Below are 25096 nucleotides of genomic sequence, written 5' to 3' on the forward strand. Positions count from 1 at the left end.
GCTCTCACACTGTGGAAAAACATAGGTGCACACATGCTCGTCGGTGGAAACCTGATACAGCAGTCACACTATTCCCTTTACCCATCCCTATCTGTCTTATGCACATGCACGAACGCAAAGGCAAAATCAGTGGTTCAGAAAGTGAGCTCTCTGTGTTGAGAGCAAGACCTGCATTAATCAATATTGATTCCTGGAGTCTGTATGAGCATGTATACTTGTGTTGCAATGTGTTTGTGTGTGTGTGTGTGTGTGTGTCACAGTTTGTCTCTCTGCTGCAGTGAGGTGTGACCCAAGGTTGGGTGTATCCCAACCCCAACCAGTGCAGTAAAATGCTGCTGTGATGTTCCCTGCAATATTTTTGAAGAGATGTGAAGAGACAGGCCCTGGATGTCACAAATGCTGTTTCTCCAGCCAGTCGTATCCCCCATCGCGGGATTGTGTAGCTTCATTATGTCACCTAATTGTGATCTTACTGTCCGCCAAAATGCATTTTGTCTTAACAAGCTAAAGAATTCAGTACCATCTTCCCACATTTTCAGTGACTTCATTGAACTGGAAGACTTGGTCTCATGCTGCACGAGCCTATTCTCGCGAGGATTCCTACCCTTCACACACACACACACACACACCACTATCATCATCATCATCACTCCTCCTCCTCCAGCCCCTCCCGTTCCGTCGCTGCTCGCCTCTATCCTCTTCAGCTTTGCCTGCCTGTCAGAAAGGTACTCCAGTATTGGAGGCTAGGCTACCCTCCTCCCGGATCCCGTACGAGAGCCAGCCACCGTCGTACCCCAAGGCTCGGGCTCCCCACTCACGGCTTCAACAATGGCAGCCCCCGTTACCACCAGGTTTACCGACGAGTACCAGCTGTACGAGGAGCTCGGGAAGTAAGCAGCAGACGTAACGTTACAGTGTACATCGTGTTTGTCTTGTCGTTTTGTCCCCCACCCCCGCAACCTCGCCTCATATTATTTCTGGTTAGCCAGCTAGCGGGCGATAGCTAGCCAGAATACATTACAGACTAGTCATATTGAGTGTTTTAATAATTTGTCAGTATGTGTTAACTGGAGTATGTTGTTGTCGTGGTGCAGTCAGACTAAATAAGCGTTGCTATCGGCTAACTAGCTGCTCCCGCATTAACGCAGCGCACTAACGTTCAGTTTATAGCCAACGAGCTAACTTACCATGCTGATATTGATAAAGTAGCCGAGTTAGCCCGCTAGCGTTGCGTCTTTTAGTCGCTCGCTAATGGTGATGAATACACCTCTCAGACGTTGGTGCATTAACAGCTGTTTGCCCTTTCGCGTTTCCTAGCCGGTATTTTCTGGTCTGCTGGACCCGTCAGCGGGGCCCCGAGAGACGCCGGAGACGTAACGTTAGCCCTGTGACATTTCACCGGCCCACGGGTCTGACAGCTCGGGTGCTGGCTCGATAGACCCGAGGCTGTGGTCGCTAGCTAACTAGGCCGACCACTTTCTCTCCCCTCCCCACACCCGAGCAGCTGCAGATGATTTGTGTAACCTTATTGAGTAACGTTACGTACCCCTGGATAACTTAATGAGGAAGTTATTCGGTCCAGGCTGCGTTGTGTTTGCACTGCAATGCCCACAAAGCTCCGCACAACAGCTGGCCCGATCATGATGTTATCAATAAACGCATTGTCGTTGTGGGTCTTAAACGGAGGTAATCATAAAGCACTGTCAGTTATAGCGGCAATTTGGCGTTTACCGCGTAAGAGGCAGTGACGTATTTTCTCGGTATTTTGATGACGGCGAAAAAAACCGGGCCACTACCTCTGTTTCGTCATCAGCAGCAGCAGCATCTGTTTTTCTTGGCCGGCGAAGGCTTTTTTTCCTCTCTGTTGTACCCAAACCAGCGGCAGCATGGCGACACTGGCCCTATAAAGATACACCGGCTTAATTTCCAGCTGCCATTTCCACTCTCTGCCCAATAATTGACAGTAATCGATGGCACTGATTGCACAGCCAGTGCAGTTGCACACATATGCCACCTAACTTACACGTCTTCCACAATGCGTCTGAATCTTATGTAGACTGACCACTTGCCTCTGTTTATGTTTCTGCACCCGTTTGTTAATGCATTTTGCTCTGTCAGAGGTTATTAACATCAATGTACTTCTGTCACCTCTCATTTACTGGTAAATAATTGAAACTAAGAGCAGAGTGGAAAGAGCAGAGTGCAGCAGAAAGTAGCAGCCCTCCATAAATCACCAAGTATAGTAAAAGGCAGCCTTCCTCTTTCAAGAAAACCACATAGGTCTAGATATTGCCGAATGTACAGGCACTTCAAAAGTCATGCATAATTTCTGTTCTGTGATGCTCAAAATTGAATGATCACCATAGCAGCTAGCAGGTGAAAAATATAGAGCATTCATCTAGGTCAACATGAAACTCCTTACAGTAGGAGTTGGTTTATAGTGCTTTACACACTTCCTTTTCTGCTTTCAGATTTATTACTGAACATTTCTACCTTTTTGAATTTATAAAAAAAGCCCATTGTTGTGTGTGATGCAGCCCATTCTTTGTGCTGGCTGTTGCAAATTGAATTTCCTTTGGGACTGTAGGTTGCGTTGCATTGTGTGCCCATATCAAAGATTAGCAAAAGTACTTGGACATTCATTTATAATCCAAGACCTCAGCCGATATAAAAACTTGTGCTTGAGAAGCTTGTTGTATTGGTGCTGATTTGATTGTTGCCCCCCTTTTCAGGTTGTGCAAAAGGCGTCTTCATCGTAATGACTGTAAACTGTGTGTGTGTGAGAAAGAGAGACAAATCAAGGTTGTTAGTACACAAAAAACAAACCACTGCCACACAAGTAGATGCAGTTTCAAATGTCACACTTTGTGTATGTGTGAGAGAGAGCACATGTGAAATGGAACTGATTTTTGGTTGTTTGTGTTCTTTCTTCTTAGGGGAGCTTTTTCAGTTGTGCGTAGGTGTGTAAAGAAGTCATCAGGACAGGAATATGCTGCAAAAATCATCAACACTAAGAAGCTGTCTGCAAGAGGTATGGTAACATCATGCACACTAAAGAGACTCTGATATCTGCATGTTTGCTTTATTTGAGGTGTATATTGGAAAGTAGAACTGTATGGTATAGTTTTATATTGTGATTATTTTAGTATTGGTATACAGTAAAGTATCTGGACATTCTTTTAAGAAACCGCTCATTGATAAAATAACAAGTGGAGATGACTGTTTGTGGCTAATCCAGTGAACTGAGTAGTTGACAGATCTTAGTATGACTGCCCCGGTATTGTGTAGCAAGACATCTTTCGTCTCACTGTATATATCGTGATATCGCCCAGCCTTATTGGAAAGTATGCACATAAAAGTTTTCCAGTTGCGGAAGAAATCTTGTATTCATTCAATCACTGTCTGCTGGGAGTTCTTATCAGCAACCTCTTGGTGGTTTAATGACTCTCTTTATAAACACTGTATTGAATAACTCTCAACTGCTCCTCTGTGGTATCATTAGACAACCGCTGTACAATGAATTGATCCAAATTTCTAAGAAGCTCTTCATGGAAAGGGCACACGGTTGGGACTGAAATAAAACAATAAGAACCCGTAAGACATGAATGTTTTTTATGTTAATTGTTGGTTTGGTGGTGTATTCACATTGCTCCACATGCAATTTTAGTTGCTGGGTTCCTGCATAGGTCCACACCCATGTGCACATGCCTAGTGTGGCGTGCTGTGTTGTAATAATGACGTGAGCGCCTGTCAGTGTCAGAACCTCCCCTGACTTCAGACGGAGATACTTAATTGCTTTCTCCTTTTTGTATCTGACAAATTAGGCCTGTTCTCCTTCCTGACATTCACACACACACCTGCCTTCCTTTGTTCTCCTTTCCTGCACTCGCTCTCTCTCCTAGCCTCTCTCCCTCATTGCCTTTCTCTTGTCTTTCTGCAAAGGGGGATTGGTTTGTATTGAGGCTAATCCACTTATGCTAAATGTATCTCATCAACCACTAAGACCCCACAGATTCCATAGGCGCCGCCTTGTTGTTGTCTGTGTCTGATGGCATTTGTGTGTGTGAAAGAGAGAGCAGGGAGTAACACTAATAGGGCATGTCTGCATTGTGAGGCATCTTTGAGTGTGTTGTAATACTGTTATTGTTCTATCCCTGCCATCAAGTGTCCACATAGGGCAGCTCCTAGTATTAATGTCCCACCAAGGAAAAGTAAGGGCTCAGCAGAAAACTGTTGGCTCTTCGCAGAGGCAGGCAGTACAATGTAGGCCTGTGTATGTGCGTGTCTTTGCCAGGGTAGAAGAAAGCTGTCCAGAAGAGGAGGAGGAGGAGGAGAAGGAGGAGATTTTCAACAATCTAGTAACAAAATAGTCTTGCAGGGAGATCAGTGACACTCCACACCAGGGAAGCATGGTGAAATGAGACAGAGAACGAGACACGATAGAGGCGGAGGGAACAAGTGGATTCTGTGCTAAGAGAAGAATTGCGGTGGTCTGCCTTGCTGTCGCAACAACGCACCTACACGCACACAAAATACAACGTCTGCACACACAAGCAGCCAGTGCGTGAGCAGGCAACTTGCCTGGTAGGATTTGGGTGGGGTTTTTTTTAGCCCGATGGGGCGAGTGTGACCTCACGCGTGGCCTGGTGGGTAAGTCTCTCAAAGCTCTGGTAAACACTGCAGTAATCTGAGGAGGGGGGAGGGGGGGAAAGGGAGGCAGAGAGGGAAAGGAAGGAAGGAAGGAAACGAAAGGAGGAAGGAATGAGGGAGGACTGGATGTCAGGGATGGATATAGGTACTTTGCTGTGGGATAGTCCAGCCTACAGGCGGTTGGGGGTGGATGCGAGTAGGCAGTAGTATAGACAATTTGCACTCACTCCAGAGAAACAAGGTAGTGATTTCAGTTGTTGGTAGTGATTTCAGTTTAAAAATGGGGTACAGGCTTTATTTGGGTGGCAAGACCTGGAAAATGAGAATGAGTGTAATTATTTAAAATTAGCCAAAGAACAAGAGCAAGCCCCTAAAATTTCACAAAAACTATGTAATAAAATGAACTCTATTAAGAAATTGAGATTGAAGGGGGGAAAGCTATAAATTATATTGGTGAACAACAAACTAAAATCACTGAGGGTGGGAAATCTATTAGAAATTCTTTAAATTATTAGTTTTACATGGCAGTGCAAAGTGTTGCAATTGTGTGATACAAGTTTCATTGTGCAGAATGAATGCTCTGTTTTATTGTTGGTAAGCGAAGCGGCTGTGGAAAGTGGTTGGCTGCTGCATTGTCTGCTGCAACAGTGTGTGTGTATGTGGGAGAGTGTGTCTGAGTGGGATGGACTACGCACTTTAATGCACTACCCTAATTAGGGCTGAACAATTAATCGACATTTTATCGAAATCGCAATATGGCTTACTGCAACTTTCAAATTGCAGAAGGCGCAATATTTATTAAAGGTGAAATGTGTCTAAATACCATTTTGAATAAAATATTGTAATGCTGCAGAGATGTCCTGGCCTCACATCATAATCTAGAGACTTATGAAAACATCTTTGTTTGGGACAGCTCCCCGCAAAAATTACACTTAAATTCTTAATTTTAATATAATTTTCAATTAACAACAATGATGTAAAAAATTACCATTCCCCATAGTATTGCAAATTATGTCACAATTGCAACATCAGTCAAAAAATAGCAATTAGATATTTTAGCCTTAATACCTTATTTACTACATTTTTATTATTTTTTTTTTTTGTGTGCTGGGGCTGATTATCCCAGAGAAAATTATTTCAAATGTGTTACTTCACTATTGTTCAATGACCACATTTCCATTTCACACCATTAGGTTCCTTGCTCACCTTCTTTATCCAAAGTCTGTCATTATTATTAATGGCAGACCACTGGAACTCCGCAGTCCCCCCTGAGTGTAGCTTGGTTCCAGACCCCTGAATCACCGCCCACATCTACAATTTGTTAAGTGATTTGTGCTCATTGATGGCTATTTTCCCCAGTTGGAGATGCAGTCCATCATTCAGAGCTTGTAGGCGGGATTAAGAGTGGGGATGTCATCTTTGTACAAAGCTACCTAGCTACACCATGAAAAATGGCTTGAACACTTGTCAACATGAGCCTCTTTCGTATGTCCGCTACCACGGCAAGTACAACTAAACTGTCTAAAAGTAGCCCCAGTTGTTCCTCTGACTGTACTGTAGCTGCTGGTTGCATTACCCAACCTTTTTGTGCTTCTGCCATGGCTAAGCAGGTTACGTAGTTAACTTGTTTCTCTTTTTGTCTGTTTTAACTGTGTTTTGTTGATATACGATTGGGAGTCTGCAAAGGGTGTTTTATTTTGAAAATCAACCGGACTCGCTCTGCCGTTCTGTGTCTGACTTCCTGCCTGGTTCATCTGCTCTGTGCTGCTTGACGCAGCTTCCGTCAAAAATAGACCTGCAGTGAAAATTGAACTTTAGCTAAACTAAAGTTAGCTAAACAAATTAAAAAGGCAAATCGAATCGTAATTGCAATATCTGGCAGAAAAATAGCAATTAGTATTTTTGCCCAAATCGTTCAGCATGCAGTGTGTTGTTTTCCACTTCGCTAACGCTAACTGCGACAATTTGCAGGGCTATGTACAGATGGTCCTCCATGAAAACACACACTAGGGAGCCTCTTGTGGTAGAGATGCTAGCCAAGCTACAACACATGTACCCACACAGTGACTCTCTCGAAGGACCATAAACATGCTTCTTATGGCTGTCAAAGCTCCACCAGACTCCTGTTTTACCAGCAGTGGAATTGAGGGTCTGACGGTTGCTGGTTTGCTCTTAGTGCTGTCCATGCTACACAAGTGGAGGTCAGTCAGTCTCTCTCGTGTCCCTTGACCCTCTGCATCACTCGATACGTTGCCACTACGCCTACAGTCTGTATTATTCAACATATTTCTTGTCGTGAAAAATGTTAGATGATCTATTCTCCTAGCAACCCAAAATGTCAACTGAAAATGGCTAACACGATGTCAGGCTGAGTAATGAAGTGTGAGTGAGTGTAGTGGTTACCACGTTGATCCTAACGTTAGTTGCTTATACATCAAGTCATACAGCTTATTTTCTATGTAACATCTTACTGCCAGATAGGTGGGTGGGACTATTCTTCCAATTAGCCAGTTACATTGCACATGTTTTGGGTGGTAAAATGTATAGTGCTTGTATGAGACAATATTGTCTAAAGTGGTCATGATATAGCTTAAATACAGTTGATAATTGATATCAAAGTTGTTTTTCAGTAATCAGGTTAGGAGGGTATTAGACTCTTTTAGTAGAGTAAAATAGAAATGCCTCCTTCTCTTTTGGAAAAATTAGTCATAGAAACATCTTTTCTTAAATATCCCCTGTAAACACTTGTACGTACCCCCAAAATACTGTCATATTATCAATATTGAGTTTCTCTGTCATAAATAGAGAGGTGTTTGAATTTTTCAACACTTCCCAGTTGTAACAGTTTGGATGTTAACTTGCTCGAAACAGACTGAACTCAAGCCTTCAATCAGATTGTCAGCTTTGAATGTGTGGCAGAGAGATGGGTGGTGGTGTCGGGTCCTCTCCATCCTTCTCAGCTGATGTAAGATGGCTGTGGGCCCGCCCCATGGCAAAGCAGATGGCCAATTAGAGAGCAGCAGGAAGTGCCAGTAATTACCCTCCAGCCCTCTCTTTCCTGTCTTCTTCTTCTGCACACTCTCGCACCAACAAATAAGGAGATTGAATGAATTAGTGAGTGCTGCAGTGACACTGCACCAGGGTAGACGGCTACACACAAACGCGCAGGGGAGCTGTGATCCTCTTGTAGCAAATGGACGTTCCATGTAATCCTCTCTCCTTCCCTCTGTCTGTCTCTCCGTCCTGCGTCACTGGTGTAATTACAAGGAGGTTCAGGTCTCTCCCTTATTCAGTCGCATTCTCTCAGATGAGGGAAATCTATACCTACAGGGAGACAACGGGGAGGTTAGTGGAAAGTAGACGTGGAGAGTTAAGAGAAGAGAAGACAGGGACTCAAAACACCTTGAATGCAGCTTTAAAACTAGTCCAAGTTATCAACAGGTTAGAGAAAGTCGGGCGAAGAAAGGGTAGACATGTCAGAGACGGTGTAGAAGGATGCCGAGAGGGTTGCAGACAGTGATGCTGCTTTTAATAATGTGCTCTTATATTATGCCTGTACACACTGTACTGCATTTGAAGAAAAACTGTTGGGTATGGTGATGCTGATTACTCAGCAACAGCATGTTTATCTGAGGCAGTTGCTGCACTGGGGAAATGAATGCAAATCTTAGTGAGTCTACCTCTGTATGGTGTAATCGCTATAGAGCTGTGGGTTTGAGTTGGCATTCACCAATGTTAACACATAAATCCTCACTGAGTCATACTGGATCTTTACTACAGTTACCCGAAGTGACCTCTGACCTTAGCTAAATGACTCCCAAAGTGATTGGAGCGTGAAGTTTCACAGTGTCATGTGGTTGACACACACAAACATCTCGTAAAACACAGGCATGTACTCACATACTGGCACATGATAAAGTAAAATCCTCAAACAAGGATGTTTATTTGGACCTTATGTATGTGTGTGTTCGTGCTCGCATCCCCTCCCAGCCAGAAGCGCAAACACTCCAATGTCCTATAACTTGGCTTCACACTAACCCTTTTAAACACACACTTGCATGTGCAAACACGTGCACTCATTGCTACAGAAAGTCGCATTCATTTCCACAAACAGTTTAATAACCTTAAATGAAACCAGGGTACCCGCAGGGTCTTAAAAATATTAAAGTCTTAAATTTCATATTCCAAAAATAAGGCCTTAAAAGTCTTAACTTTAATTACCAAAGTATTAAATTTCATTTACCAAAGTCTTAAATTTTTTCTTGTCCTTTCGTAGGATTTCATTAATGCCGTAACGTCATAAATGAATACTTTGTGTGTGTGAGACTTCATAATTTACTCCGTTTGGTGTGACGTTACGTTACGGCAGTACAGGTAACGTTACTGTTTACGTCAGTGTTCAGCTTTACATTCTGAACTGTGAAGTGTTCGCGGTGCACGAGCTCTGGCATCCAGCTCTGCGCGAATCAGTCAGTTGTTAGTAACACGTCAGAGACGTTTTCTTTTCTAACATTAGCTCGATGACTCTGAATGGGCAAGTATGTGAAATTCAGAAAGCCTGAGATACGAACAAGTTGGCGGACAAGGCTGAGGGCAGTGGCGCTGAGGTTAGCGCAACAAGCTGATCGGCGTGCGAGCCAGTCACACTAGCGAGCGCTAATGGAACAGCAGAGCTGGAAGACCCGCTGAAGGTTACTGGTCAGTGAATGATACAACAGCAACGGAGAGACAGGTGTGTGTGAGACGAGGACTGTGTCTGTGTGTCGGCGTTGCGCCGCTGTTGTAGGCTAATGTTATGTGAGTGGAAACATCAAACTAACACACAGAGCCCAACTCCTTATCCCCGCTGCTTTCATGCCAATACTATATAATACTATATTTCAAGCAGCCTTTAGATGCTTTAGAAAAACAGAACAGGATGAATAATCACTGAAGTGATTGGCATATTATATTACCTTATCTAGCCAAGGTGTAACTAATTGCAACAATTCATAAGACACAATTTTGTTTGTATTTTTGATTTCACCCCTTAAGAGTTCTTAGTGCACAAATATTATTTTCATTCAAAACAAATGATAATACTTTGAAAAAGATTTATTTGCACAATAAGAAAACATGCAATGCAATTTAAAGATAAAAGACACAAGTGCATTGTTCAAAAAAGTTTAAGCTAAAAAAATCTGAATCACTTTATTTAAATAAGACAATTCTACCATAAATTGGTGCAGAAAATGTCTCCAGAATGCAGGAAATTAAGTGTTTAGTGCTCAAAATTTTCTAGGGAACCCGATTTAAATATATTTCAGCATTGAATATTTCATCAAATAGTGTTAAAATATCTTCTTGTTTTGTTCTCGTGAACCCAATGTTGTGAATTGTGCATGTGAGCTAAGTGTATCGTCACACCCATAATCTGAACCCTTATGTCCCCACCACTTTTCAACAGTGACGACCTTGATTCATTTTATCTTATCAAAGTACAAAGACACCCCAAGCTATAGTGTGTTTAAATATATAAAATGTTTTATTTAAATTCATGTAACTTTGTAAATAATTTTTTCTTAACTTTGAGAATCCTGGGGGTACCCTGTGAAACCATGTGTATGCACCTTGTGAGCGTCACCTTTCAGAGGCAAATGCAGCCACTCAGCTTGAACAACAACATTCGGTGTCAAAGTCAGTGGCTTAGCCCAAACACTTTCCTTCACATACACAAAACAAATCTTTATGTGAACCTGATACTTTTGCATTTATGTACTTTATTTAACTGCACGATTTTGTTTGTGATTGATGCGCCAGTACAAGATTTTAAACGGAACTGCATTAGTGAGCGAAATACCTTTTAACACTGAAATACTTCCAGGTCACTTCGCTCAGTTAGGAACCTTCCTAAGCAAAAAATTATTTTCAGACGCAGCCTATGTGTGGGAAACACTGACCATACTATACAGTCTGTGGTGTAGTAGACACAGTTATTTGGGGATGGAAATCACAAAGACCTATGACATATTTCACAAGTAAGTTGACAGCACTACAGTGAATTTACATGTCTGATGGCCTCTATAGAAACCAAACGCTTCTGTATGTGTTTTGCTAAATTGGTGCACATGTGGTGTCCGACGGAAAGACCCATTATACCATATAACCACAATGTCTGTGTTTCGATTCAGATGGGGATGTTTGTTGCATGTTGTACCCCTCTCTATCTCTCCCACCTTTCCTGTGTGCATCTCTACTGTCACTGTGAAATAAAGGCAACATGGCCATAGCATTGATAGACTGCTGAATGTGTCGTGTTCGTGATTTTTGTCAAGCATTATGAATGAAAAGCATAAATGCTAACTTCACCTGAAGTAACTTAACCTGAAGTAACTTAACTTATTATGTATTATTGTGGTGTTCAAATCAGCTACTGAACACAATTGTTTGACTAGGTAATGATGAATAAACACTTTGCTGCTCTGTGACTTTAAGGCATACTGAGTTGGATTTGTCAGGTGCTATTTGTAAACACACGATTCGAAGTTGGCCCCTCCTCCCCAAGAGAGAGGGAGGGGGAGAGGGAGGGAGGAGAGAGAGAGAGAGAGAGAGAAAGGTGGTTAATCAAGCTAGAGAATGAATGATAAGAGGGAGCGGCTTTAGCGAGAACAAAGCGAAGTGAATCAGAGCAATAAAACACAACCACACCTTGGCACAACCTGGGGGGAAGGAGCCACGTTGATTTTTGTGAATGCAGCCGAAGCAAACACACAGTCCAGCAGCTTTTTATACATTCATCAGTGTTTCCCACAGAATGACTGTATCTGTGGCGGTGGAAGTGGGGAGGGGGGGGGATGAGCAGTCGATATTGACTAGCAGCTATGTGCAACGTACTCACCTTCCAGCTGTATTCTAACATTAACATAGCTTAGCTAGGGTCCTTGCTTGCTAATAACTTTTTTGAATGTAGCTCTCAGATATTGTCTCAGATGACAGTGTTGTGTTAAGAACAGAGATAGAGTAACTTATCAGAGTTAACTTGAATACATTGGACCAATGTGTGCATTGAAGGTCATGATACTAACCATTCAAACCGCGGATTGATTCAACAAATTCCACTCCCTCTGTCTTAGAGACTTAAACCATTGAAGCCTTTGCCTGGTTACTGTGAACATCTTATAGTTTGACAAATATAGCATTCCTGTGAAATAAACAACAAAGTTTTTATTTATCTTCATTTTGAAAGCCCGTTGCTCACTGGCTCTGAATAGCCTACACGCACAGTCAAAACATGGGTCACAGGAGGGGGTGGGATGTTGATCAGCCTGCAAATCACCCACCCCAACAAGCAGTGGAGGGAGGCTTCGGCAGACTACGTTGTATGCAGCGTGTGAGGGAAGTAGATAAACAAAAGCAAGACAGACAAACAACTAAATGCCATAGCGAAGTAGATAACAACATACTGCATGCTGATTAGTATTGGGGAAGATGTCGATCTTAGGAACGATCTAAACGTAGTCGCTTGGCCCCGCGGGGGTTGCTCTGTGCTCCTCGGGTGAATGGGAGAGAAGCGCTCAGACTACACAGCGTGTGCTCTGTGAATAGTAACCATGGCAACGGCTTCTGTGCGCTACAGAGCTGTAGCCTATTTAACTTATGTTAAAATTATACCTAACTTTACCTGATAGGCCTTAATCTACAGTTTCACGGGAACACACACGCTTGTTGCTCGCCTCTCATTGAAATTGAATTACGAGGTGTGTAAATCGCATCCCGTGTGAAAAGCCCTTACAGGGACACTTGCTACTGAACATAGACTGTTTATACTGCTCCCTGATAAAAGATACCTGCTGATACCTGTTCAGAAAAAAAAAACAAGAAAACTGGACTCTGATGGTAACTTGTTTTAACAAGCTAGATAAAAGTTAATGCTCTGGCAGTGACAAATAGCTTTTGGTTTTATATTTGATTTGATTACATTAATGTTTAAGCTGAGATTTACAATCCAGAAACATGTCTGTCAACATTATAACATGTAGAAACATCTTGAGGTTCCAGTAAAGATTATAGCATCTGTTGAAAACAGTCAGATTACAGTAGCCTAATCATTCACTACACAGAAATACAGTAACTTTTTTTTTCATGGTGCACATTTTGCCTGAAAAAAGGAGATAATTTCAGCCCTCAGCTTGATGAGAAAATGACACAGTAACATTTATCTCATAGTGCCAATTAAAACTGCCATCACAGGACTATAGGCTACTGCTGACATGTGCAGACTACATGAGCACTGTTATTATAACATGAAACACAGCAGATCAGTGCTGAATGCTCTGGTTGATTACAGCCTAATAATTTGACTTCAGCAGCTGTGTGCACTGTTTAGTCACGATTATAGCAGCTGATCGGCTCGGACATTAAAGCAATACTCATATGCCTACTCATAAATCCTTTCTTTCTTTATTGTGTTATATTGATGTATGAGTGTTTTCTTTGACGATTTACTTTGATGATTAGAGAAGCTGCTCTCACAGTCATATAAATGTTTCCATCCATAATCGTAAACAAGCAACTTGACAGGATAGACACAGAAAACAGAGGAAACAGAATTTAACATTTAGCTGCTATAATCCATGTTTAGATGCACTGAAGGAGCTCAGCATTGATTCAGTATTAATTTTTACGATCCTGCTGCCCATCCACACATCACGTTCGACAACATCAGTGAACGTTTGATTGCGCATTTGATTATTTTTAATGGGCTTAAATATACTAATACAATTTATGAATACAACAGGAACACTGTAGAGTTCCAGCTTCAGCCACAGGTTGGTCCAGCTGCATGTCACGCCTCCTTTAAACGTCACAGCGGCTGAAAAGATTGGTGTATCCTTGCTTGTAGCTCCTCCAGCAAGCCTCTTCACTCCACGATCCTCCAGGTGCATTTTAGGAATCGAGATGTCCTTCAAGATGGAATAACTTAATGTATGGGAAACACTGTATGTGATACAGAGAGCCGAGGAGAGGGTCCCAACTACACAGCCTGCATGACTTGTGATATTTTGTATGAGGGAAATCCTATTCATGCCTTTTTTAGCTTGTCTAAACAGTGACTTTTCTCTCCTCAGACCATCAGAAGCTCGAGAGAGAGGCTCGGATCTGCCGTCTGCTGAAGCACCCTAACATCGGTGAGTTTCTGTGCACGTGACCAAATGTGTAATATTGTTCTGTATTGTTGCTCATGCTTATTGGATAACGTTCATCACTGGAGTGCACAAATACTGGTGCTGGCCTGAAATGCAGGCTAACTCTGATATTGTGTGTCTGTAAGAGAGAGTTTCCCAAATACTCTTAATGAAAATGGATGTGTTGAACGGGAAAGTTCATTCTTGACATGGACGCAGTTTTTTTTAATAAAATAATCTTAACTTAAAAGAGAGGGTCAATTAAGTGGAGTTATAATTGATGCACACTTGCACATTGTGTATACAGAAATCTGGATGAACCGTTTTCCTGGCATTGAGAAACCCACATATGCTAGTTGCCTGTTTCATTCAGGGTTCTGATATTATCTTAGTAGATAATTGCTCTGCAGGTGCTTCTGTAACTTGAGTACACGTGTGTGTGTGTGTGTGTGTGTGTGTGTGTGTGAGTGTGAAATAAACAGTCTGATGATTTGAGCTATAAAACAAAAGGGGAATCATCTTAAAGTTTGAAGATCATTCAGTCAGAAGTTACAGACACTCACAGGGATGTCAGGAAGTGTTCAGAAACCTGAATAATCATGTAAACTGGGATATAAGTAACCAGAGGAGCAATCATCATGAAGCAAGTTCAACTGACTCTGTTAATTCTAGGTTTTCTTAACCCGCTTTGAGTGTGTTCACTTGAAAGAGGTACGTGATCACAACCACAAATGGAGTACTTAATATGACATGAGTTAGTCTGAATAAAAGAACGTCTTGCTTGAAAATGTCCACCTGACTAAAATGTTCAATTTATAATTTACTGAGCTAATTAACAGTGTACATTTAAAAGACAATGGTGGGTAGTTTTATTTCCATGTATCCTGTCATTAGGTCTTTAAAAATTCTGGGATCGTGCATTTTAAATGTCAACCTAGCCGACCTCTCAGCTGTCAGTTATGGACATTGGTGCGCAGAGCAAAGCTTTGGTGAGCAGGCATATGGAGAAATAGAGATGCAGTGCTGTGTGACAGCGCACTTGTCAGGATTGGCAGATGGAAAACTAACCGCAAACTGGCGCAAACGGGTTGCTTTAAATTAAGGAGTTTCTTGTGCTGTTTAACAGTGATCACCGTGTGAAGACATGCCACTCAGTCAGAAATACCTCCTGTAAATGCAAAGTAGGGAGCAGTTTTTAGATTTTGTTTTATAGTTCCTTTATATCTTTAGTTTATAGTATTTATTAGTAGGCACTTAAATGTACTAAATGTCTCCTTTTAAGTTTGGAGAACTCAAAGAGACTGTTGTACAACAGAAGTTACAGCTTGCATCACTGTGTTTTAGCCAGCATTTCAACACTTTGCATTAGTATCAACAGCTCAGGACTGCTAGTCATGGTTAGAATTTTGAGTCCTGTTCAAATCAGTTGTATAGTTGTGGCAACGAAAACAAAGAGATATGTCGATGGGATCACCATTTTTGCCTTAAGAAACAACCTTATGTCAGCTCTGACTGGGTTTACAGATTTTATCTTCCTCTTTCTGACAGTGTGACAGCAGATCTCTTCTCTGCCTGCTAAGATGAGACAGACGTTTTCTACATTGTCAGACATGTTTGTGAAAAACGTCCTCTCGGTTCTTGACCTGGTTTTATTCTTCTTCACCGTTCTGATATCACAGCCCCGTAACAGTGTGTTAATTTTGGAAATTTCTATTGTAGTGATGATTAAAAAATGAAATACTTTAGTGCTGCTCTAATGGAGATGTCTAGAGGAGACAGGTGTTAAAGGACAGAAAGGGGGAATATGACAAAATCAATGACACCTTTCCCATTGCACTCCTTATTTCTTATTTCCTCATGTCCTAGTTTTCAGTCAGCCCCTGGGGCACTCATTTGCCCCTCGCCTACTTTTCCTGTTCTCTTCCTCTCTCTGTATAGATTTCCCTCTCTCTCTTGTCCTTCCTCCTCTTTTTGACATATTTTGGCATCGTCTGCATTCAAACTTTGGACAAAAGAGGGCATAAAAAAAAGAGACAGATGGAGAGACGAAAGCAGGAGGAGTAGGAGACAGATGGAGGGAGAGCGAGAAGATGGGAGGAGGAAAGAGCAATCGCTCTTGTTTCTTGCTGCAGGGCCATCCTATTTCATCTTATTATACAACTGATTTTCATTTTACATAAGGATAACTGTGTCTCCCGACACTAAACCTAAGCTGCATCTCAGGCCCATCCTCTAACGCCTGGCTGCTGCTGCCTGGATCCTGCTTTGTCATGCTGCTGCTGTTTTGTTATGTTGACAGTACGGCTGAGATGGTTAGTTAGTTACAGTGTGTGTTGTCGCAGCAGAGCATGCACAACCGCAGTATTGCAGTGATATGAGCTTTCATTACTGTAATCCCCATCATTTTTCTATTCTGGACCAGACGTTCACTTATCTCCATCAGCAATTGGGAAACATCACTGGTAAAGAACTTTTTTTGTAAACATAACTTCTCCTAATCTGGTCGCTAAATCGCTGCCCACATTTGAATTTTTTCTTTTTCAGTTATTCTTATATTCTCATATATTTTTCCTTTTAGCCAATCAGAGCTTTGTACATGCGAATTAAGAATGAGGATGTAATCGTCCTGTGCCAAAGCCAGAAAAACAGTGCCAGAAAAACTGCCACGAAAACATAGCTATACAGGTTGCTGTAAGTGGATGTACAAAAATAATAAATCATGAATCAGCTTTTTTTTTTTTTTTTGATCAAATTGAAAAACAGTAAGTTAATTGTTCCATGTCCACTGAAAACGATGACAACCTGACAGATACGTCCGTAAGTACTGATTGGGTAGGGGTATATTTTTTGGATCAGCAAAAAATTAAGGTTAGGGTTAAGTCTAATTTGCTACTTTGGATCTGATGAAGTCGCCCCTTTTTGTCTGTAGTCTCTGATTGGTTACACGTCACAAGTATTAGCCTATCAACACTGAAGGCTGCTGTGCCACAGATGGGCAAAGAGACCAAGCAGAGCTGTGTGGCGAAGGGAAGGCAGCAGATCTCACTGAAGCTGAAATAAACATCACAATCTTATGATCCATTTCTATGACGACAAGCAAGCCCAGTGTCCCAGTTACACCACTAGAAATGACCTAAATCATAGCCTACGGGATTTCGCTCAATGCAGGCGAAAGCGGCGGACTTTAAATCAGTCGCGCTCCCCTAACTCAATTACTGCGCTACATCAGAGTTAAACATAGCATGCATTTGTCTTTTCACTGCAACTCAACATTTATGGAATGATTTCTTTAAAAAGTAGCAGCGGCAGTAACAGATTTTCACACTATAATGGTAAAACTTTGCAACGAATCCCCAGTTCACCTGCGCGCTGAACCACGTGCCTTATCTCCCCCTCTTCCTGTTTACCTCTCTCAAATAAAGGCCTGCATTAATTGTTGGACTAATTTTTGATTGTCAGCGGATTCGTTTGAAATATTGCTGGGAGGACTGGTAAAAGACTAAGAAGAAGACTAAAAATAATGCAATTGTGACGGGAGGTTGTTCATGTGACAGGCTGTTACTACTGGTTGGACTTTTTTTGGTATACTAATGTCACATCCAGGTTCTCCGTTTTTGTTTTTGCCTTTTTTATCTTAGTTCGTGGGGAAGTAAACTGTCAATTCTTTATTTGTTTCACCTAACTCCTGTCTCACTGCCCACCCTCTCTCCTGCAGTGAGACTCCATGACAGCATTTCAGAGGAAGGCTTTCATTACCTAGTCTTTGACCTGTGAGTATATTCTGTTCACACACTGACATTTTATCCATGCATGTCACAGCTATTAGTTTGTGTGTATGGTAACAACTTCTCTCTCTTGTCTCCCTGTCTCTGTCGTTCTCCCTTTGCTCCTCCTCTTCTTCGGTCTTTCCCTCCCAGGGTGACGGGAGGAGAGCTATTTGAAGACATTGTAGCCAGGGAATACTACAGTGAGGCTGACGCTAGGTAAGTGCCTCATATGAAGCTGCTCTGAACATATGCACACACACTCTGATGCAAACATACAGCACCTTTAAATATATGAATACTCACTCTCACACACAGTTTGAACGCACAGCCGAAAATAATTGTTTTTCTGTGTGTATTATTGCAAATTGAATGTCTTTGGGGTTCAGGCTGTTGATCAGACAAAACAAGCAAGTGGAAGACGTTACCTTGGCTTCTGTGAAATTGTATTGAACATTTTACCCTTTTTTTTGCTGTGTAACATTTTGTTCACATTGTGACATTTAAGCTTTTCTCTCCTTCTCAGAGTTACCCTACTTATTTTTATTTTTTTAACTTGTGGCAGCTTATGAAGTCAGTTGTACTATTGAATTAGGGGTCTTTGTTCACGCAAACGCATGCGCACACACACAGGCTACATGGATGCCTCTCTTGCTGGGCCCGACCTTTGACCCATTAACCTTTCTAGAGACGTGACATGAACACGAGCCTCAAATTGTGGGATCACGGAGCCTGACACTACAGTCAATGCGTAGGACAGTAATAAGGTGGTTGGGTACTGGCTTGTAGGAAAATTTCACAAGCCAACACACTCACCAGGCTAGTGTGAAAACATGCTCACCAGCCTGAATTGAGAAGTAATGGTATTAGTAACAGCTGAATTGACGCCCCCATTATTAAAATTGCTACTAGGATAGAGATTTATTGACCGTGTGGTGCACGGCCTCCCACACAAGTTCCTTAGTATTGATTGTTTAAACTACAGTACCTTGATTATGTCTTTGAAAAATAATGGTGAATGTATAGTTTGTTATGCAAGTTAGCCTTAAGGTGAACCTTATTTATGTTTTTACTTTTGCTGCTTTTATGATAATTTTTATTATCAATTAATCTACTGATTATTTTCTCTGTTAATTGTTTGGTATAACTGAGATATTCAGTTTACAGTGATTTAAAATTTGAGAAGCTGTGACAAGAAGCTGTTTGGAAACGAATAAGCTGTTATCAGAATAGTTGCTCTACATGCTACATTTATAGGGTTTATTTTTTCATCCTAGTATTTATATAAACACGTATGTATTGCCTGAAGTTCGTATTTCAGCCCTTCAATAATGTAGACAGAATCAAAATCGGAATGAGTTTTATTCCAGGTACATTTTCACATATGAGGAATTTGCCTTGGTATGTATTGGTGCTTAACAGTACACATAAATATGGAAAAAATAAAGAGATCAGGATAATTAACAAGGAATGTGCAACATTCACAACATGAGCGAGACAGCGTTTTGTCAATCCAACATTTAAACAAACCCACAATATACAATAGTTCTAGTTTTGTTATTAATCGTATAGTGAACAAGAATGGTGTCAGCTTTGTCTTGTTGATATACATCGCTTTATTTAATGAGTATATGGGGGGTTGGTGGGGTAATAAAGGGCAGTGACTGACACATCTTTCTCTGTTTGTCCTATTTTCCCCTCTCTCTCTGTAGTCATTGCATTAGTCAGATCTTGGAGAGTGTCAATCATATCCACCAGCATGATATTGTGCACAGAGACCTCAAGGTGAGTGGCTGCCCGTTGCCGTGACAACCACACACTCGCACGCACGCACACACACCTCTGCTCGTGGCCATGGCAACACACAGATGGCGCTCAGTTTCTCTCTCTGCATTTCTGCTTTTATCCCATTTTATTTCTCCCCTGCGTCTCTCTCCCATTCATTGTTTTTACCCTCTTATTTGTCTGATCAGTCAGCTTGTCTGTCTCTGGCCAGAAGAGTGTGTGTTTGTGTGTGTGTGTGTGTGTGTGTGTTCGTGTTGAACACAGAGATGGTGAGTCATGATCACGTGGAGGGGTTGGTCTCTCACCTATGGCAAGGAAGAGACAAGGACTCAAACAGCGCAAACGCACGCACACAGAGTTGTTGCGGAGGGGGTCTATTATGAGAGAGGAGGTGAAGGCATAAATAAACCTTGCGAGTTGCCAGGGCAACCTATGTGACATCACACCACCCGTGGCGCAGCGGGGGGCGGGACTTGAGTTGTCCCAAATTGCTGATAGGCTCAAATGCAAAGAGTAGAGGAAGAGGGCTCTTCTGCCACCTCCAGTTTTCTGCTTAACCCAGTTTAAGGTGATGATGATAATCCTGGTAATAATATGTATTGAATTATACCATTTCAATACTGCAAGGCGTGGAAAAACAACCTCAAGGGATGTCTCAGATGTGTGGGCAGCTTTTGTGTGTGTGCACGCTCTGTGTCGGAGAATAACGCTATTACCTCGAGCGCTGCTTGTCTGATTTGTTGGCCATTTATTCTGAGTGGGCTTTTACTGCGGCCATTTATGTCCTACTGCCCAAACAACGGCCATTTAGAACACTGCCACACACGCTGCCTCTCACTAAGTACACTTTCCATTTAGCATCCAGTCTGCAGCGCTGCTTAAATGACTCCCGAGTGGTTTCTATGGCTACGAACCTATGCCCATATAAGGCGTCGCAGAGATTCTCAACCACCCATCCTCTCTCTACATACTTCGGTTTTCCATCGCTTTCTCACACCTTTACCTCAACCCCCACACGAGCTTTGTCGAATGCATCAAATATGAATATTTCTAAGCAAGAGATTTACTGAAGAGTGCCTGTCACTATCTGTCTCTCACTGTCTTGATCTCTTGTCCTACATTCTGCTTCACTGTGTGTATGTGTCTGTCTCTCAGCCTGAGAACCTGTTGTTGGCCAGTAAGATGAAGGGAGCAGCAGTGAAGCTGGCAGACTTTGGCCTTGCTATTGAAGTGCAGGGAGACCAACAGGCTTGGTTTGGTAAGAAAACACAAACAGTGACACACACATAAAATGTGCTGGACCTGATCTGTCATTCTGTCTCTGTGTTTAGCACTCGATTTTTATATGCTTAAACATACGAATGACTGCTGAATAGTCCCTCATTCATACAGATGATCTGTATAGATGCTGTCCACTTGGAAGCCAAAGAACATTTGTGTGAGCACTGCTTAAGAGGCTCACAAACCCTTTCCAGTTCATGCTTAGGCCATTGTGTCTTGGCTAACAGCCGAGTCGCTAGCATTTGGCTGACTCTCCAGCAGGGGACGAGATGATTAACGGGTATTTGCTTGTGACTCTACACTGTCATAATCTGATCTTGCATTGGAGTCCAACAGGTCACTATCATCCGAACCATTCACATAACTGCACAAAAATACCAAAATTTTAATAAAAGGCATCAGTTAATTGTATCCTCTGGTTTGTCTGCCGGGCAGGGTTTGCGGGCACCCCTGGCTATCTCTCCCCTGAAGTCCTGAGGAAGGACCCCTACGGCAAGCCTGTGGACATATGGGCTTGTGGTGAGTCTTGAGCCTCAGTTTCGGGCAATAAACCTGTTGCAATCGGCTTGTTACTCTTCAGTGGTGGGAAACAAACACCAGTGGTTTTTTTGTATTTAATTTACTATATTCTTTTGCTTCTGCTGTGTGCATTTTACTGTCAAGTACATTGGGTTTACTTGTAATGAATTGTGCTGTAGAAATAAATAGCTCAATCTCTTTTTCTCACTTTGTTTTTCTGTCAGGTGTTATTCTCTATATCTTGTTAGTGGGATATCCTCCATTCTGGGATGAAGATCAACACAAACTTTATCAGCAGATCAAAGCTGGAGCATATGATGTAAGTGTGTGTGTGTGTGGTGTATATTTGTGAAGGGTGCAGTGCAGGGGTTTGCTAAGCAGTTTCTGAATGTTTAATAGTGTCCAATTGAGAGCTAGTCCAAAGCTATTGATCCTATCAGTGCCTCCCTGACGCATTGCAGAGGGGTGTGTGTGAAAGAGAGACTGTGTGAGAGAGACAGAGTCAGAGAAGGGGTATCCTTCTTTCTCAGTCTCTGAATAATCAAGTCACATTGCAGTTTCCAGAAAGACTGGGGCAGCCTGTTTGTAGGGAATGTACTCTTAATAAAAGGACCTGGAACAGAAGCATGTGTTCTGTTAATCCAAAAAGAAAATTTGCTGTTTTGTTCTCATATTGGCCTAATTTTGACAAATCAACTCAAGGCCTGGTGCCCAGATGGTGTGGATTAGGCAGAAACATGCAAAAGCAGACTCCCAACCAGTCCTTCAGGAAACATGTATTGTTTCCAATTCACTTTACTTCCCTTCTTTCCAATTAGCTATTCAACTTATTTCTCATATTTTCTCAGTTCCCATCCCCAGAGTGGGACACAGTGACTCCAGAGGCAAAGAACCTCATCAACCAGATGTTGACCATTAACCCGGCCAAGAGAATCACTGCCGAACAGGCCCTCAAACACCCCTGGGTCTGCGTAAGTATTCACTCCCTTACCTAACACACCTAATAAAATCATTGGAATTGCACAGGATGGCACAAACAGGTGTGCATAAGTGGATCTGGACATGAAATATAATCCCACAACACTACCTAGAGAGTTACTATATTATAACCCTCAAATAACTACAATTCTGTGCAAATAGATTTACACAAACAGAGTTGGTAATGTGTTTAATTCTTGTTTTGACCTCTTGCAGCACCGTTCTACAGTGGCTTCCATGATGCACAGACAGGAAACTGTCGAGTGTCTCCGCAAGTTCAATGCTCGCCGAAAACTCAAGGTACTCATCATAAATTTGGATTTGCCACTTTTCTGCTTATAGACTTTCTTTGATTATGTACTAATTCTATAAATTTTGTTATACCTTCCTTTTCTCGTATAGGAATTAGTCTCCCTACTTACCCTTTGGCCACTATACAACTCTGTTATGATCGTGTTGAATAAAACCATACAGAGTCTGTGCAGGCCTTTAATGTATATATTGCAGTGACTTTTGCACCTGATTATTAGTTATGTTATGTGAGCTTCATACTTTATAGTTGACAAGCAGCCCTAAACGCTTATGTAGTTAGAATTGTAAAGTAGTGTTCTGTCATGATTTAAATATTAAGCTTTATAGTATATGTTAGTGTTAGAGCTATCGAACCTTAGTACCTTTTAAGGTACCATAGCATTGAGTAACAACAACAGTCAAGCACTGAAAGCTGATAGTGAATGTATTGTCAATTCTTTGATCTGTCAGTTCCTGATTCCTGAACAAAAATGTTACCAGTTTTAGACTATTTTAAGAAATTTACTCGAATAAATGTCCTTGACAACTTTTGTCTAATAAAAAATGATTTTGTAGAATAGAAGAATATATTTATACTTCTCAAAATAAGCTTTGGAATGGGCACAGAAACTTTGGTATTGTATAGCAGCAGTATTGAAACATTTCAAACGATACCCAACTCTAGTTTGCATTCACAGCCGTACATGCAAACTAATGGATCAAGTAGCAGTTGTTCTTTTTTTCCCCTACATCATTTAAATTCATTTGCATAGAAGAATATGTTATGGGACTTGGAGATTTGAAGACTTACAGTTAAAGGTGCACCTCCCCACCACGATACATAGTGTTTTAATAATTAGGTACTGTTTCATGGAGAACACACAGTCAGCCTTGACTGGATTTTAGCTGTTGAAAATAACTGCACTGTGATGAAGGGTGATGAGTCCAGAAGAAAAACTGAAATCCTGTATAAATACATAAAACTCCTTGCACTCGTATACCTCCTTCACTTCTCTCTCCTCCTTCCTTTCCTCCTCCAGGGAGCCATTCTCACCACCATGCTGGTGTCCAGAAACTTCTCAGGTGGGTGTGCCCTTTGCCCTCAGCCTCCCACGCTGCACATGCAGAGGGAGAGGAGGAAGGAGAGAGGATGGAGTCCTCTGCACCTCTTTTAACCCCCTCAGCACACACACACACACACACTGTCACCCACACATTCTCAAAATAACAATATGTTTTTGTGTGTGCACAGGAGTTTGCTTGCTTACAACCTAAAAACTGATTTTAAACATGAAGTTCCTTCAAGTCATGGTAGAAATAATGTATTGATAATGATGGATTATTATGAGTGCATTGCATCCTGATAATGTGAGCAGTCTAAAATGTGATATTCTGTCATATACCAGATTACATGTGGGCGCCAGTTACGTCCTTGTCTGTGCTAATGTATCTCTCCTTATGTGTATGTGTGTGTCTGTTTGAGTGTGTCCCTCTTTTCTGCTGCCCATGGAGCGTTTGCATGTGTGAGAGAGGGAAGCCTCGACTTTTATGACTTTTTTTTTTATGTTAGGAGCAAGTGTGGTGTTATAAAAACAGGTGACCGCTAAGATTCTGTGTTTTTTATCTCAGTCTACTGAGAGTGACTAGCTTTCGTTGAAGCCTTGTTCTCAGCCTCAAAGTAATTGGTCAGTCGATGGCTAATGATTTCAACCCTGGGCCTAGGAAACCACAGGGGTGCACTTCTTTGCTTTAGCCCATTTCTATCAAAGCTTGTGATGTGTCTGGGCTGTAGCCAGCACACCCTGTAGCTTTCTAGGCCCATGAATGAACAGCGTGAGATAGATCTGCCTAATTTGCACAGCCCCTCCCAACTGTAGCATTTCTGTCCAATAGTGGGCCGGCAGCATACCAACTCTGCTGCTGCCGCCTCCTCCACGGCCTCACTGGCTCAGGAAGGTACGTCCCAGAGACACGCCCATCCACTTCCTCTCCACACACTGTTACTTCTTTGGTTCATAGTACAGAGTGGGACCTTATTACCACCCTCAAACTCCTGCATGCAGCCTCTGTCAGCATCTTCACCAACATTCGCACACACATGCATGCATACTCACATGTTCATTTAGGGTCTTATGGATGTGTGTTGTCTTTGCTATAATGCAAAGATATCACATTTTTAAGCATACAGTCATGTACGTCAGCATCACTTAATGGTAATTGATTCAGTCCAAAGTGCACTCCAAAGTGCTTTTTACATTTACACCTCACCACCACTCAGCCTCAGTTTTGCAACACCCATTTCAGCTCCCAAACTAGTTAAGTCATTACTTCTAGCAAGCTCCATCCTGACTTCCAGCTGACCCCAAACGCACCTGTGCTCTCCCCCCAGCCAGGGCTGTGAGGATGGGCACAGGGCGCACTGGGGCAGGGGATGAGGAGGGGCCTGTATCCTCGGGGCGGGAACTGACACTGCAGGGGGCCGGCAAGAGCTGGGTTGGCGTGCTGCCATCGTCTGACCTGGGTCTGGTGGGGGGAGAGGGGAAAAGCGGATGTTGAGGAGCTGGGGGAGAGGTTTAGACTGAGATGGATGGGAGTGCTGCCTTTGGTGCTGCTGCCGGAGCCAACTGTTGAAAACAACATCTTTGTGCTGGCTTCCTGATGAAT

General features: G+C 42.2%; 1 protein-coding gene across 19 annotated transcripts in view; it reads left to right on the forward strand.

Moving 5' to 3' along the window:
• The first annotated feature begins 656 nt into the window (after positions 1–656).
• Positions 657–25096, forward strand: part of LOC119915852 (calcium/calmodulin-dependent protein kinase type II subunit gamma) — a 40062-nt gene continuing 15622 nt past the window's right edge. For 4 of the 19 annotated variants that reach the window (XM_038735619.1, XM_038735620.1, XM_038735624.1 and 1 more), the window contains exons 1-13: positions 662–890; positions 2937–3031; positions 13758–13817; positions 17530–17584; positions 17732–17797; positions 19291–19363; positions 20519–20621; positions 21080–21163; positions 21388–21482; positions 22012–22134; positions 22358–22441; positions 23473–23515; positions 24326–24388. In XM_038735619.1, coding sequence (XP_038591547.1) covers positions 829–890; positions 2937–3031; positions 13758–13817; positions 17530–17584; positions 17732–17797; positions 19291–19363; positions 20519–20621; positions 21080–21163; positions 21388–21482; positions 22012–22134; positions 22358–22441; positions 23473–23515; positions 24326–24388 — 1006 coding nt within the window. In that variant the 5' untranslated portion in view covers positions 662–828. Of the gene's footprint in view, positions 891–2936; positions 3032–13757; positions 13818–17529; positions 17585–17731; positions 17798–19290; positions 19364–20518; positions 20622–21079; positions 21164–21387; positions 21483–22011; positions 22135–22357; positions 22442–23472; positions 23516–24325; positions 24389–25096 lie in introns of all 19 variants that reach the window. The other 15 variants (XM_038735623.1, XM_038735634.1, XM_038735629.1 and 12 more) reach the window with 7 other exon arrangements.

The sequence above is a fragment of the Micropterus salmoides genome, unplaced genomic scaffold, assembly GCF_014851395.1.
Source record: "Micropterus salmoides isolate LMB-PRFRI ecotype aquatic unplaced genomic scaffold, ASM1485139v1 Ms_hic_scaffold_21, whole genome shotgun sequence".
NCBI lineage: Eukaryota > Metazoa > Chordata > Actinopteri > Centrarchiformes > Centrarchidae > Micropterus > Micropterus salmoides.